At 57.3% G+C, this 14,985-nt stretch overlaps 1 protein-coding gene across 4 annotated transcripts in view; it reads left to right on the top strand.

The window, feature by feature from the left end:
* PIK3R5 (phosphoinositide-3-kinase regulatory subunit 5) overlaps positions 1 to 10,635 on the top strand; it is a 41,533-nt gene extending 30,898 nt beyond the window's left edge. For 3 of the 4 annotated variants that reach the window (XM_033077109.1, XM_033077110.1, XM_033077111.1), the window contains exons 9-19: positions 187 to 270; positions 854 to 1,610; positions 1,697 to 1,847; positions 1,960 to 2,085; positions 2,288 to 2,413; positions 3,158 to 3,251; positions 4,425 to 4,501; positions 5,244 to 5,337; positions 6,639 to 6,721; positions 6,915 to 7,027; positions 8,042 to 10,635. In XM_033077109.1, coding sequence (XP_032933000.1) covers positions 187 to 270; positions 854 to 1,610; positions 1,697 to 1,847; positions 1,960 to 2,085; positions 2,288 to 2,413; positions 3,158 to 3,251; positions 4,425 to 4,501; positions 5,244 to 5,337; positions 6,639 to 6,721; positions 6,915 to 7,027; positions 8,042 to 8,183 — 1,847 coding nt within the window. In that variant the 3' untranslated portion in view covers positions 8,184 to 10,635. The remainder of the gene's footprint in view (positions 1 to 186; positions 271 to 853; positions 1,611 to 1,696; positions 1,848 to 1,959; positions 2,086 to 2,287; positions 2,414 to 3,157; positions 3,252 to 4,424; positions 4,502 to 5,243; positions 5,338 to 6,638; positions 6,722 to 6,914; positions 7,028 to 8,041) is intronic. The other variant, XM_033077112.1, reaches the window with a different exon arrangement.
* Positions 10,636 to 14,985: the final 4,350 nt, after the last annotated feature.

Below are 14,985 nucleotides of genomic sequence, written 5' to 3'. Positions count from 1 at the left end.
TGAAGTGTGCCCTTGTCCCAAACTGTGCATGACTGCCTGGAGCTAAGGACAGCAGCATCGGGGCTCAGTGTGGCCTGGGCTCCCCAAAACCGCAGGGGCTGGGTGGCACCTCCCAGGGCAGGAGAGCTGGCAGGGCCGGCCCTGGGGCACCCTGCAAACCAGCTGCTGTCCCTCCTCTCTCCCCAGGCGAGGCCCAGCCCTGCAAGCTGCAGCCCATCGCCATCCCCCCCGCTCGCTGCTACACCTACAGCTGGGACCAGGACAACTTCGGTGAGTCAAAGCGGGGCCTTGCCCAGCTCCCAGCCAGGCCCAGCAGTTTTGGAGAAGCAGAAGGTTCCCCTTGTGCTGAGCTGTTGCCTCCAGCTTCCCCATTCCTGGAAGGACCTTGTCTGTTCTTGGGAAGGCTCCGTGTTCCTTCCCTGCTGGCCCCAGCAAGCGGGAGCAGAGCTCTGGCCCAGGTTTGTGGTGGAGGTCAGCGCTGACAGGGAGCCAGGGTGGAACACTTGGGGGTTTGATCACCCAATGGCTTGGCTTTGCTCCTGCCCTCCGGTTAAACCTGGATCAGACATGAGGATGTGGTGAAAGCTGGGTGGGATGGAAGCAAAAGCCCAGCTGGAGTTTGCCTTCTGAGAACCCAGCCAGAATATCGAGGAGAGAAACACAGTTTTCTTTGCATTGCAACTGAGCCTTTTGTGGAAATGCAGAAACTTCGGGGAGGAGGTTTCCAGCTCTGTACTTGACACCAGGATGCAGGAGAGCTTTGGCCACGAGGAGTGGCAGTGTTGTTCTGGGGTCATCACAGTGGCTCTGCTGGAGCCCGTGGCAGCCACCTTCTCCCTCTGTTTGCTTTCAGACATCCTCAACGATGTCCTCAGCAAGGAGTGCAGCGTTGTTGAGCCCCTGGCCTCGGAGAACGAGGAGGAGGATGAGGAAGAAGAGGAGGAGGATGTGGAGACCGACGGTGGCTCCCCTGAGCAGGACTCGCTGCTGTCCCCGCTCTGTGCCATCTCCAGTGACTCTGTGTACTCCGTGCTGTCCGAGGAGAGCTCCAAGTCCTCGCGAGTGTCCCTCTTCACCTCCTCGAAGGAGTCCATCTCGGAGCTGACAGTGGTCTCCAGGAAGTCCCTGAAGTCGTTCGTGTCCAGCCTGAAGGACTGCATGGACAGCGGTTACGCCGAGGACAGCGACGAGAGCTCTCTGGACACGGCGGGCAGGACGGAGCCGAGGGCGGCCAGGCCGTCCCTCAGGCACCGGCAGTCGCTGACCAACAGGCTCTACAAACTGTTCAAGAGCAAGAGCCAGCAGCTGGTGCAGCGCCGGGAGCAGCGGGACTGCCCGGGGCCGTGCTCGCTGCCGCTGCGGCGCGCCGAGAGCCTGTGCGCGTCCCCGGCGCAGCCGCGCGTCCCCGCGCGCTCCCGCCGGGCGCTCTCGCTGCCGCAGCACGGCCCGGGCCAGCGCGGGCCCGCCCCGCTCGCCCCCCGGCCCCTCGGGCTGCCCCGCCGCCCCTTCCTCAGCTACGACGAGGACGCCAAGGTGGGCACAATGCGCGTGGTGGTGTTCGGCTCGGACCGCATCTCGGGCAAGGTGGCTCGCGCCTACAGCGACCTTAGGTGAGACGCGCCGGGGGTGGCCCGGGGGTGGCCGCAGTGGCCCGCCCTGCCGGCACGCTCCGCTCAGCTGCCTCTCCACCTCGCAGGCTCAAGGAGAGCTCCTGCCCCTCACTGACACGGTACTTCAGGCTGCAGTTTTTCTACGTCCCCGTGAAGAGGAGCTGCGTGGCTCCATCGACCCCGCAGATGCATCATCACCCCTCACCATCCCTGGGGGAACCTCCACCCCGGGCACAGGTGGGTGTCCCTTCCCCGCGGTGTCACCAGGGCTCTGCTTGGCCTGGAGGGTACTGTGTGAGGTGGGGCAGGCTGAGGGGACCCTCGGGGGTGACCCCATGGCCGGTTTCAGGACCCCTCCGTGGCTGGGATGGAGAGCAGCACCAACGACATCTCGCACTACATCGGCCTGCTGGACCCCTGGTACGAGCGCAACGTCCTGGGGCTGATGAACCTGCCCATGGATGTCCTGTGCCAGGTGTGTGGGTGCCATGGGCAGGGTGGGGTGTGCCCCTTCCCTGGAGAGCTGTTTGGAGAACCTTCTGCTGTGCCACATGAACATGGGATGGATGTGGGGCTCCTGGTGGTCAGCAGAAGGTTTCCATGCCTGGTGGGGTGGGCAGTAGTGGCTGGAGGTACCACCTGCCCCATCACGTTTCTGACCCATTCTGCCACCCCAGTGTGCCAAGCCCGAGGCTGAGCCCCAGGAGGACTCGCAGGAGCAGCTGCCCATCCTGGCAGACATGATCCTCTACTACTGCCGCTTCGCCACGCGCCCCGTGCTGCTGCAGCTCTACCAGACCGAGGTGGGCAGAGGGCTCAGCCCAGGCTGGCGAGGGAAAAGAGAGCTGGCTCTGCCTGTGCTACTGGCCAGGAGCTGCCTGTGCAGCACGGGGGGTGTGACACATGCTGCTGAGGCAGAGCTCTGTCCCCTTTGTCCCTGGCTGTCTATGGTGCCCTGGCTGATGCTCCTGGCTCAGGGACTGAGAGCAGCTCCTGTCCAGACCACGAAGTCCCACGAGCTGTTTTCCACCCCTGTACTGTTCCCAGTGGCACAAAGCAGTGCCTGACAGTGCTGCCAGGTTTTCCACATCACTGGAATCTCTCCCAAACCAAGCCCCTCCATGAGGGGAGTTTTCACACCCTGCTGTGTGCCTGGGGCAGGTGTGCTGGGGAAGGTTCATTCTGGGGCTGCAACCCCTGCTTTGGGGCTGTGGCTGGGAACCATCTGCAGCAGGGCTTGGTGAGCAGAGCTGCGTAGGATTTGTGCTCCCAAAGCAATCCTAGACCCTGCTGTTGGCTCATTGTGGCATTTTTTTCCAGTGGGCTGTGGAGCTGTAAGTGAAAATGGGAGGTTTGGGTTGTTTCGGCATCTGTTCAAACACTCTGAAGTGAGCTAAGGGCAGGTGCTGCCCCAGCGGCTGAAAGGTGCTTTGAAAACATGGGCAGATTTTCCCAAACCACCCATTTCCTAAGGACTCAGAGGGGTGAAAGCTGCCTGGCTGGGCTGTCCCCTCACCCCCACATGTCCCCTCTTGTCCCCCTGGCAGCTCACCTTCATCGGAGGGGAGAAGAGGACCGAGGTCTTCATCCACTCTCTGGAGCTGGGGCACTCAGCAGCCACAAGGGCCATCAAGGCCTCAGGTCTGTAGCTGCTTCTGCACCCCCCACCTGCCCTGGGGAAGTGAAACCGGGGCTGGGAGGGAAGGGAAGAGCTGGAGGAGCCTGAGCTGCAGGAGTTTTCTGAGCCAAGCCAAGCGAGGACCCAGACAACTCTTACCTGGTTTGGGAGAGAAACATTCCCAGTTTTGTATTCCCTCCAGGAGCAGAACCATGGCAGTGCCTGTTTGCTTGTGCTGCTCTTAACTCTAGATTGGATTTACAATAAAACACCTCCAAGCCTGTTTCCTTCCTCTTATCAGCACCTGCCAAGTGCAGATCTCAATCTTTCCTTTTAACTGCTTTCTCTTTGTGCGTCTAAAAGTGTCATTTATAAAATCCCTCTTTTCAGCTCCTTATTTTACTGGGCACAGCCAGGTTTGTGTGTGTGCTTGGAGCCTTTTGTGCGTAATTTTTTGTACTCCTATGTTGTGAATTTATAACATTAGTGATATTAAGAGAGCAGAAGCAGCGGCAGGAACATCTGGCTGCAGTTCCTCCCGGGTACCCAGGATGGGATGCTCTGGTGAAGTGCAGCTCACACAGACACCTCATGGCCAGCTCCTAATACTGCACCTGCACACGTTCTTGGCTTTAACCAACTGCTTTGGTGTGAGCTTCACTTCCTTCGAAGCAGAGCCCATAAAATTCCCCCTATGAGATGTGCCCACACTGCTGCCCCAAAATCAGGCTTGGGCAAAGAGCTCTTTCCCCAGCTGGTGAAACCACCAGTGCTGAATCTGATGTTTTCCCCTTGGCTTGTCTGGCACCACTTCACAGCTGAAAAAAATTATCCAGTGGGACAAAACCAGTTAGAAAGTGTCAGGCCCAGTATTTCAGGGCTCATTTAATTTAATGTTCAGGCAGAAGTCTGTGGCCTTCATTGCTCTGTGTTTTCCCTGGAGCTCTGAGCCCTCTGCACTGGCTCAGGCAGAGCCACTTGCAGTTCTGCAGAGTGGTTTTGTGTTGTAATTCCTCTCTGGATTCTTTGCTTTCTGCAGTTTTTAAGCCACCTTTTCTCTTTTTTTGTCCCACAGCTGTCCTTAGCAAGCCCTTTTTTTCCCTTTGTGCAGGTCCTAGGTGTGCTGCTGTATCAGCAGCTAGGGAAGGCTGGGGATAAATAACCCCCATGTAATGTTTGCTCCTTGTTCCCTGCAGGTCCAGGCAGCAAAAGGCTGGGAATAGATGGAGACAGGGAAGCAATCCCACTGACACTACAGATTGCATACAGCAAGGTCTGTGCTGGCACTGCTGGGGCACCTCCAGTGCTGGGGACACCTCTGGGTCACTCATGGCCAGGACACTGAGGGACTAGAGCATGTCCAGGGATGGGAATGGAGCTGGGAAAGGGGCTGGAGCACCAGGAGGGGCTGAGGGAGCTGGGAAAGGGGCTCAGCGTGGAGAAAAGGAGGCTCGGGGGAAATTCTGGCTCTGCACAAGTCCCTGACAGGAGGGGACACCAGGGGGGTCGGGCTCTGCTCCAGGGAACAGGGACAGAGGAGAGGGAACGGCCTAGAGCTGCACCACAGGAAGTTTAGATTGGATATTAGAGAATATTTCTTCACAGAAAGGGCTCTCCAGCTCTGGCACAGAGGTTCTGTGTTCCTTGGATGTGTCTGGAAGGGATCCCTGGCACTGCTGGGGGCTGCAGGGCTCAGCCACAGTGGGGTCAGTCCAGGTGGTCCTTGATCTCCCAGGGAACAGGACCTGGTGAGCACAGCACTGTCCCCAAGCCTGGTGGCACAGCAGCAGTGTCACTTGAGGTTCAAACTGCCAGGGAAAGGACCATGGCTCCTGGAGGCTTCAGGTATCTCAGAGGAGTTGGGGTCAGGTTTGTCTGCTGGAGGATGGAGTCACCATCCCTGGGGAGTGCTCAAAAGATGTAGGGTTGGTGATTAAGGACTTGACCTTTGAGGTCTTTTTCCAAGCTGAATGGTTGTGTGCTTCTCTCCCCTGGGCTCTGACTGGTCCCTGCAGACAGCTGCCAGTGGCAGGAGTCACTGGAATGACGTGGAGAAGGTCTGCACGTCTGTCAACCTCAGCAAGGCCTGCAGGAGGCACGAGGAGCTCGGTGGGTGCAGGGGTCCCATGGCTGTACCCCAGGGAGGGTGGGGGGCACTGGGGGAGCGAGGGAATGGTGTGGATCTTCTGGCTGGAGCAAATGAGAGAGGTGAGAATGCAGGAGACGTGGGGGAGTCTCCTGATGTTCCCTCAGCTGTCCTTGGGTGTGTGCCAATCCTCAGCAGCACATCAGGGACAAAGGATGTGTCCTATCCCACTGTCCCAAAGCTTCCAGCTGGAAAAACATCCACTAGGGATGGGGCTGGGATGGCTCAAACACCAGGATAGTCACTGGAGAGTGATGCTTTTCAGAACAACACTTATTTAGTAAGGTAAAACTCTTCAGATGAAGCAGGTCCAAGGGCCAGGTGCTTGTCCTGCACCTGAACAGGATGTCAGCAGGCCCTTCCTGAGCTGCTGCTGCAGCCTGGGTCCCTTCCTGCAGCTCAGACACAGTCCCAGCCACCTGGCTTGGCCTCAGAAACGTTTTTTTCTAATCAGGTTTCTAATTAATCAAACTTTGAGCATTTGAAAAGGTCCACTTGTGGTCCATGTGTGTATTTGGTTTGTTCTTGTACAAGGGCTGCTGGTTTGGCCATCAGACACATCAGATTCTGAGGGGACTGAGGGGGTTTAGGTCCTTTTTCCTGGTGTGTCTGGTGCCTGGCAGGTGTTTGTCAGCAGGATAATCGGGAATGGATGTGGTACCAAACAGGAGACGTCCCTGCATGCTCCCTGGAGCTCTGCACTGTCCCTCCTGTCCCTCCCTGTCCATGGAGCCATGCAGCCAATCCTGGGAGAAAAACATCAGGAAGGGCTTTCTCACCCCCTCTGAATGTCGAGTTGGATGTTCCTGCTCTAGTTCAGGGTTTGCATCGGGGTGCCCTTAGCTCCTCTCTGGTGACAAACCTGTCCATGAATCTCCATCCTTCCAAGAGGAATCTGATCCCCCTGGCTCCGTTGGTTTTCCCGTTCAGCAGTTTGACCACAGGATGTCACTGTAATTCCAGGCATGGGGAGGCATCTCCAGGTGGGCTCAGGAGAGGCCACACAGGCAGTCAGACTTTCCTCACGGTGATGGGCAATGATTTTTCTCCTGTTTGCAGCCCAAGGTGGTTAAATGTTCTCTCCTGCTGTGTTTTGGAAAGCAGCTGAAATTGCAGAGGACGTTTCGCAGGAGGGAAGGAAAGCTGGGACTGCACTGCCTTCCCTCTGCTGGAACTCCAGTTCTGGGATGCTTTGAGAGGTGCAGGGACCACAGAGTGGGTTCCCAGCAGAGCCCCAGGTCATGGCAGTTCCCTTCTGTTGCAGCCTCGAAGACAGAATGTCTCAACTTAACCATGACCGAGGTGGTCAAGAGGCAGAACTCCAAATCCAAGAAAAGTTTCAATCAGGTAACTCCAATCCTGGAGCTTTTACATTTGGGGAGATGAGGTTGGCCTGGCCCAGCAGGGAGGGGAGCAGGGCTGGAGACAGCACCTCCTTGGGAGATCCCTTTGGTGCTGCCCCCAGTCCTGCCCAGCTCCCCTGCCCAGCCCAGGGAATGCGCTGAGGCAGCAGCTCCCTCACTCCAGCCTTTCCTTTCAGCAGATCAGCGTGTCCCAGATCAAAGTGGACAAGGTGCAGATCATCGGGGTCCAGTCCTCCTTCGCTGTGTGCCTGGACCAGGACGAGCAGAAGATCCTGCAGAGCGTGACCAGGTGGGACCTGCAGCCAGAGCTCCTGGGATGGGGCACTCTGAGCTGTCCCTGAGCTTTGGCTGGGAATGGGGTCCTGGCCCCGTGGGGGATCTCTGCCCTGAGCCTCAAGCTCTGAGCTCAGCTTGGATGGATGCTCCTGTTCACATCCCAGCAGGAGTTCACCTTCAGGAAGTCCCATACTCTAAAGGGTGGTCCCCTGTCAACTCTGCAACCCCAAAGACTCCTCTTCCAGCAGGAGCAGTCATGAGACAGAGGTTATGGGACATAAAGGAGGTGTTGAGATAGCTCTGGGGGTGTGAGGAGAGCCTTCACCTTCTAAACCTCCTTTGGCTCAGCAGAGCCTTCACCTTCAAAAGTGAGCCTGTCCCCTCCTTTGGCATCCCCACTGCAGAGGGAACTCATGATGCTTGTGGGAGAGTCTGGGCTAAAGCAGGAATTGTTCATGGGACTGTTCACCCCAGGGCATCAGCCTGGCTCCCCAGGTGACAGGGTTTCCATGAGCACAAGAGATCAATCCATGGGTTTGACCCGCTGGTTTTAAAAATGTATATACATTGTAATTCCACTCTCAGATTGAGCAGAACTCTGCAAAGTGATGCTGCCTCCAACAGAAAAATATTTGGAATCTTACGTCTTAAATAACCCCAAAGAGAAGTGTTTGTTTAACTTGTTTGTTGTGAAACTCAGGGGCCTGGTGGAGTTCATGAAATGCTGAAGGAGCTCCTTCCCTCTTCCTGAACCTTGGGGGATGCAGAAATTCTCATTTTCTGTAACGAATTTTTGCAAGTGCCTTGGATGGGTGATACTGCTTGAGGTCCTAGCCTGAGCCAGTTGAAGGTCCTGAACTCTTAGTGCTCAGGCTTCAGTCCTGTTAAGGATTGGGCTGATTCCTGCTGGGTTTTCAGCCCCATTCCCATTCCTGCTGGGTTTTCAGTCCTGTTCCCATTCTCACTGCCCCTGGGGGTTCTCAACCCACACCTCACTCAGACGTTGTTTCCGGGTGTTCCCCTGCAGGTGTGAGATCTCCGTGTGCTACAAGCCCAGGGACAGTGACCCCCTGGCATCGAGGGGATCCCCTGTGTCTCCCCAGGACCCCTCTGAGTTCCAGTCCCTGCTGTGTTTGCCCATTGCCACCTTCAGCGGGGCGCTGCCCTAGAGGAGCCGTGTCCCTCCAGACCACGTGTCCCATGCCATCCAGGCTCAGGAGAAGGAAGAGGACACCAAGCCCTGCTTATCCAAGAGCTGCTGCAGCCAAAGAGTGGCACTGGTAGCAGTGTGCTGGCTGAGTTGCTCCTGCTCCAGGCTTTCCCCTCTTTGGGAAGCAGGATCCTTGTGCTCTGCTGTCTCAGGGGGGTTCTTCAGCAAGGGATGGAAGGTGGTTCCTGGATATCTCCCTGTGGATCAGCAGATGCCAACACCTGGGTGGGAGGGCAGGATGAAGACAGGGATATTCCCTGCCACAAAATGGTGCAAGTGGGATGTGGGGGAAGGATGAGCTGCTGGGGGGATATTTGGGAAGAGGAACGTCCTTGGTTCAGTGGTGTCAGGCGGCCGTCAGTGCATGGGAATTACGGATCCCATTGGATTGGTGAAATGCCAACCCATGTCCTGGTGCTGTTTCACCTGTGACACATCGAGGATGCTCAGGACAGTTTTTTGGGATGGGGATAGGTTTCCCTAGGTCGGGTGTGTTTCAGGGAAGCAGAGCAGGGATCCTACAGCATAGACTGGGTGTGTCCCAGGGAACTGAGTGCAATAGGCCATCCCAGGGTGAGCACAGCTGGTGGTGGATCCATGTATTTCCTGTACATCCAGGAGAGGAATTGTCAATTCCTGCAACATTCCAGCACTGTGCTGTACTCCCTGTCCAGCCCCTGGTCTTGTATCCTGCAGTAGTGTGTGCCAGAGCCAGCCCAGGGCTGAACACTCAGTAGTTGCTGGAAATCCATCAGGAGCTGTGCTGGACTCCCAGCAGAGAGGGAAGTACTGGGGAAAGCACCAGGATTTCCTTAGGCCCAGCTGCAGAGTCACGTTGGCTGGAGAAGGACTCAGCACCAAGCCCACCGAGTGACACCTTCAAGTCACAGCAGCATTTGAGATCCTCCCCCTGCCACAAACATTCCAACCTCTTCCTCCCCTCTGCAAGGCTGTAGGTACAGAAAGGTGCAATATTTGAGGATATTTAAGGGTTATCTGACCATATGAGCAAAGAAATATGACTGGAAAAGCCTCAGACCATTTCTGGGTGGGTTTTGGGGATTGTACTGGTGCTAGCAGTACAACAGCTCACTGCCTGCTGCAGGCTCAGAGGAGCTTGATCCCAAGGTTCTGTCTTCCCTGGATGTGTCTGGAAGGGACCCTGGCACTGCTGGGGGCTGCAGGGCTCAGCCACAGTGGGGTCAGTCCAGGTGGTCCTTGATCTCCCAGGGAACAGGACCTGGTGAGCACAGCACTGTCCCCAAGCCCAGTGGCACAGCAGCAGTGTCACTTGAGGTTCAATCTGCCAGGGAAAGGACCATGGCTCCTGGAGGCTTCAGGTATCTCAGAGGAGTTGGGGTCAGGTTTGTCTGCTGGATTTCCTCCATCCCTGCTGGAGGTGTAGAGGGGTCCCTCCTGTGCCCCTGACTCTCCCAGCTTGACTGGCTGCTGGCCATGTTCTGGTCCCACTGTCCCAGTGCTAGGGCCAGCTTGGCCTGGGCCCAGGGCTGAACACTGTAGTCCCCAATGTGCTCTCTGGTGTCCTCACCAGCTCTGGGTGCAGCTCCTGCCAGGACCAGGGATAAGGAAACCCAAGATGTGCCCATGCTCCTGAGGCCTCTGTGGTTCCCCCTCCTGCTTGAATCCACCATCCCAGGCTGGTAGAGTTGTGGGGATCCAAGGGAAGCCCCTTGGGGGTGAAACCTCCCTTGGGCATGAGCCAGGCTGCTCTCCCAGCAAGGATCCAGTTCCCTGGCTTCAGTGGCTCCAGGAGCACGCAGCTCATCCAGGTGCCTGGAGCAGTGTCCATCCTTGACAGGGACCCCCTGGCAGTGCTGGGCCCTGCTGGGCTGTCCCCTCCTCCCAGGATGCCTGGGCACTCCTCTCCATCAGCATTTAAAGCCCAATAGGCTCAAGAGATCAGAATCAGATTTTTAGTAGCTCTTCCCATGCATTCGGGAAGGGTTTTCTCACTGACTTTTCCTTCCCCAAACAGGTTTGGGGTGTGTTCTCTCCAGTGGGGCTGGGATTTGGCAGGTGGTTGTTTTTGTTCAGGGCTTTAAATCAGCACCTTACCCTGTCAAACGCTGCTCTTTGGGATCTTGGTATCTGTGCCTAAATCCATGCCAGGACAAAAATCTCTCTGGGTTCACTTGGCCCTACAGCAATCCTGGAGAAGAGAATTTCCATCCCATAGAGAAAATCAAGCACAAACTCCAGGGAATCATAATCCTGGTGAAGGTTTTGACCTCTGATGCTTTCTGGAAATAAAAGAATCCAGGGTTCTTTGGGATCATCCTTGTACATTTGTGTAACCTCAGCAAATCTGTGTAAAGTCTGTCATGATCTGTAAAATACTGTGCAGAGAACTTTTAAAGTAATTGTAAATATTAAAAGTTGATTTATTTCCAGTACAAGAGCAGTATTTGGGTCAAGGAATTTCTGGGTGGGTGGGAGGCACGGGAGGAGGCTCCAAATCTCCCAGAGGAGCTGACCTGGGAGCAGGAAAAGGCTCAGAGAGTCATTGGCAATTTCAGCACCCTCCACAGCACCAGGATTTTTCCTTCAGGTGGTCCAAAGTCTTCTGCTCACAGGTGAGTAACCTGAGATTAACCTGCAGGTAAAACCTGCACAGTCTTTATCAAATAAATTATATTTTCCACCCTCACAGGCCATGCCAAAATGTTGCCCAGGTTGAATATGCCATAGTTTATTATTATCGTCATCTTTTTATCTCCTTAGTATGATTTTTTCCAAGGGGAAAAAAAAAGTATTGGAGATGACTCCGTTTAGAGAAGTGAAAAAGCCAACTGCAATACCACCAAACTGGCACCTTGGCTTTCCCCTCATCTTCTATATTTGCTGGAGCTGGACTAAAATTAGAACTGGGCTGAAGGCCAGGGTCGAAAATAGCACTGCAGCAGCAAAAGTGTTTGGTTTGTGACCTGTTCCCTTCCAAACAGTGAGGAAATCACCCGGGGCAGGGTTTGGCCCTCTGCCAGGGCCAGCTTTCCCTGCAGGGTGGGAGTGGGGCTCGGACAGCTCCGTGTGCTTTGGCCAAAGCCCTCTGCTCCCCTCGGCTGCCTATGAGCTCCGTTCTTGCCGCGGCCACGGAACGACGGAAATGAAAGCGAGGAAGGCAAAGCATCCCTGCATAGCAGCCAGGCCAGGAGAGAGCTGGCCCGAGCTCCCCTGGCCAGGGAGGGTGCGGGGCAGTGGCCGAAATAGGAACCGAACGTCAGAGGAGGAGGAGAAACAGCCCCGGTCCCGCTCACCGTCACCCAGGCACTGTCACTGCTCCCTGCCACCTCCACCCAGCACTGTCACTGTCACACTGTCACTGTCACTGCACCCTGCCACATCCACCCAGCACTGCCACTGTCACCCCAGCACCGGCACCCAGCACTGCCCACAGGCACTGTCACCTGGGCACTGTCATCTGGGCACTGTCACTGCTCGTCTGCCACCACCACCCTGGCACTGCCACTGCCCACCTGGGCACTGTCACCCGGGCACTGCCACTGCTCACCTGCCACCATCACCCTGGCACTGCCACTGCCCACCTGGGCACTGTCACCCGGGCACTGCCACTGCTCACCTGCCACCATCACCCTGGCACTCTCACCCCCCCACCCAGGCACTGCCACTGCCTGCCCAGCACTGTCGCCTGGACACTGCCACTGCTCACTTGGCACTGCCACTGCTGCTCTGACAGACCTGGCAGGGCTGGTGGCAACTGAGTTGCTGTGGGGGGCTCTGAGGGGCTGGAGTGTGAGCAGCAGGAGGGAGCCAACCCCGTGTGGGTGTCACAGGGGTGTGACCTTGGCAAGGAACTGCCACTCCCAGCACGGGTTCAGGTGGCCCCGGGATCTCCAGAGAAGAAAGCTGTGGCTGCTGCCATGGCAGGACAACCCCTTCCTGGACAGCAAGGTCCTCTCCAGGCAGGGAATCCTCTCTGGGATTTAGTGCTTCAGGTGAGCTTTTTCTATTTCATTGAATCCCCGACTGCTTTGGGTTGGAAGGGACCTCAAAGCTCATCCTGTGCCATCCCTGCCATGGCAGGGACACCTCCCACTGTCCCAGGCTGCTCCCAGCCCCAATGACCAACCTGGCCTTGGGCACTGCCAGGGATCCAGGGGCAGCCACAGCTGCTCTGGGCACCCTGTGCCAGGGCCTGCCCACCCTGCCAGGGAACAATTCCTGCCCAATATCCCATCCAGCTCTGCCCTCTGACAGGAATCCCATACATTCCTGCCCTCTGTGTCCTGTCCCTCCATCCCTTGTCCCCAGTCCCTCTCCAGCTCTCCTGGGGAGCCCCTTTAGGCCCTGCAAGGGGCTCTGAGCTCTCCCTGGAGCCTTCTCTTCTTCAGGAAACATTCCCAATTCTCCCAGCCTGGCTCCAGAGCAGAGGGGCTTCAGCCCTTAGAGTACCAGGAGATCACTTCAGGAGTTTTTCCATGTGAGGAAGATTCTAACTGCTTCAAAACTCTCTGCACCTCACCCATGCACAGAAGTGACCAGGCAGGGCTCCAAAATACCTGTAAATCCCAGAGCCCAGTGTTTGCAGGGACAAAGAGCTGGTTTGTCTCTGGCCTGCCCTACAAGAGGTTCTTTCTTTGCTTCAGTTTGGTTCTTCCCTTTTTTTCCCCGAGTGCTTTGTGTGAGCAGGGTCATACCTGGCTCTTCCTCTCTCCATGGCCAGGAGCTGATGTTATCTGGGGAGGTTTGGCAGTTCCCTGTGCTGCTCTGAGGGTTTCTGTCAGCTGTGTTTTGGTTTAATGACATCAGAAAATATGGGGAACCAACCTCTTCATCCCCCTTCCATGGGCTGCCACACAGAACTGTGGTCCCACAGTGGGAGGAGGGTTAATGGTGCTGTGAACAGAGATGGAAAAGGCAGGAGGGGAAGCATGAGGCTAAAGGGTCCCAGCAGGACCCTTTAGTGAAATGGATTTTTGGGTTGGGATCCCAAACTTGGTGGCAATGAGTGGTGCTGGGAGCAGTGTGTGGTGGGCAGTGTCTGAGGGACCCCTCTAGCCTCCCCCTTGTCTGGGCAGGGGGACAGAGTCCAGTTCTAGGGCAAAAATAGGGGATGTTGAAGGCTTGGGGCCTGCAGTGGCCAGCTGGGAGGGGAGGAGTGCAAATATCTGGGAGCAAGTGGGAGATCTGGCCCTGAAAGATGCAGCAAAGCAAGAGCACACCCGAAATGGAGCAGCCATGGAGCCCCTGCCACTCCTCCCCTCCTGTGAAATGTGTGGGGCTCACCCCTCAGTCCTGCCAGAGTCTTCTTCCCTCTGGAATTTGAATGGAAAACAGAAGAGCGAGCCCATGCCACAGCTCCTGCACGCTGAGACACTCCTGCTGAGGAGGGACAGACAGAGGTGGCATCAGGACAGGGGGACAGGCACTCCTGAGCAGTGACACCCCAAACCTTCACCTGGGCTCTTGAAGGCGTTGGTTGTGACCCTGGCAGGGAGAAACAGCATCCCGTGTGTGCCCGGGCCGTGCCCACCTGCCCGCGGGGCCGAGCCGCGTGTCCGCGTCCCTCATGAATGGGAGAGCCCGTGAATGAGCACAGGGCAGGCAGACGAGGATGTTTTCACGGCTGCTGCTGCCCCCGGAGCCTTCCTGCCCGCGGGGCGGCTCTGGGCGGGGCTGGGGAAGGGGATGCAGGACTTGGCACCAGCGCAGCGAGAGGGAATTGACGGCGGGGGACGCTGAGCTGCCTCCTCCTGCCTTTCTGTCCTGCTCAGGAAGGAAGGAGGTTATTTTTAAACCTGGGGCCCAGGTATGGAGCGGTACCTAAAGCTTTTCCTCGTGCAAAAGAAATGGGAAATGATGCAGCGTCAGCTGCAGTTCCCACGCTCCCTCCAGAAGGATTTTCTTCTGCAAACCACTTCTCCAGCAAAGCTCAGCACCTCAGGCCCTGCTCTAGGTAGCAGTAGGGGCAAGGGGCTGACCCAGCACGGCCGTGGCCACAGGAGGGGCCAGCGCTGGCCGTGGCAGTCGCTGGCTGGAGAGGCCCCTGGGGTGGGGTGCCCTGGGCGCTGTGCCCGGCAGAGCCTGGCGCACACACGTGGGGCACACAGGGCTCCAGCAGCTGCCCAGGCAGGCAGGGCTGCAGGCTCATCCCACCCTGCCCCACATCCCACAGGGAGCAGCGTTCATCTCCATACTTGGGCTGGGTGTGCTGTGTCCCCACACCCCTCCCGTGTGCCAGCCCGGCATTGCGCCAGCTCCCAAACAGATCGCGGTATGCACCGAGCGCCAGGGCACCGCCAGGCAGAGAAGCCTCACCTGGGGGCTCTGGGTGTGAGCCCTGCTCTCCTGAGTCACACGCGGTGACAATGACACCCTGCTGAGCGCGGCCAGAGCTGCTCTGGGCTCTGGCAGGGCAGAGTCAGACCGCTCCAGGAACAGAGGGGCCGGCCATGCCTGGCCAGGCTGCATCCCGAGCTGGCAGCAGGCAGGAGTTGCCGGGACAGCCGCAGGGGCTCTGAGCAAAAGCAGATGTGGGAGATGCTGCAGGCGGGAGGCGCTGGCAGAGGCACAAGCACCGCGTCTGGAACGAGAGGCTGGAAAAGTGTCTTTGAATGGACTCCTGGTGTCCCGGAGCAACGCTGTTTGTTGGGAGGTGTGAGCATCCAGGCTGTCTGGGCCTCACTGGGCGGCAGCAGCGCAGGGCTTGTCCCTGTCTGGGATGGTTGGCAGCACAGCAGGGGCTGGGCCAGGGCCAGGGCCGGTGCCAGGGGCGGTGCCAG

The sequence above is a fragment of the Catharus ustulatus genome, chromosome 20 (genome assembly GCF_009819885.2).
Source record: "Catharus ustulatus isolate bCatUst1 chromosome 20, bCatUst1.pri.v2, whole genome shotgun sequence".
Lineage (NCBI taxonomy): Eukaryota > Metazoa > Chordata > Aves > Passeriformes > Turdidae > Catharus > Catharus ustulatus.
This window is presented reverse-complemented; position numbering and strand designations above follow the sequence as displayed.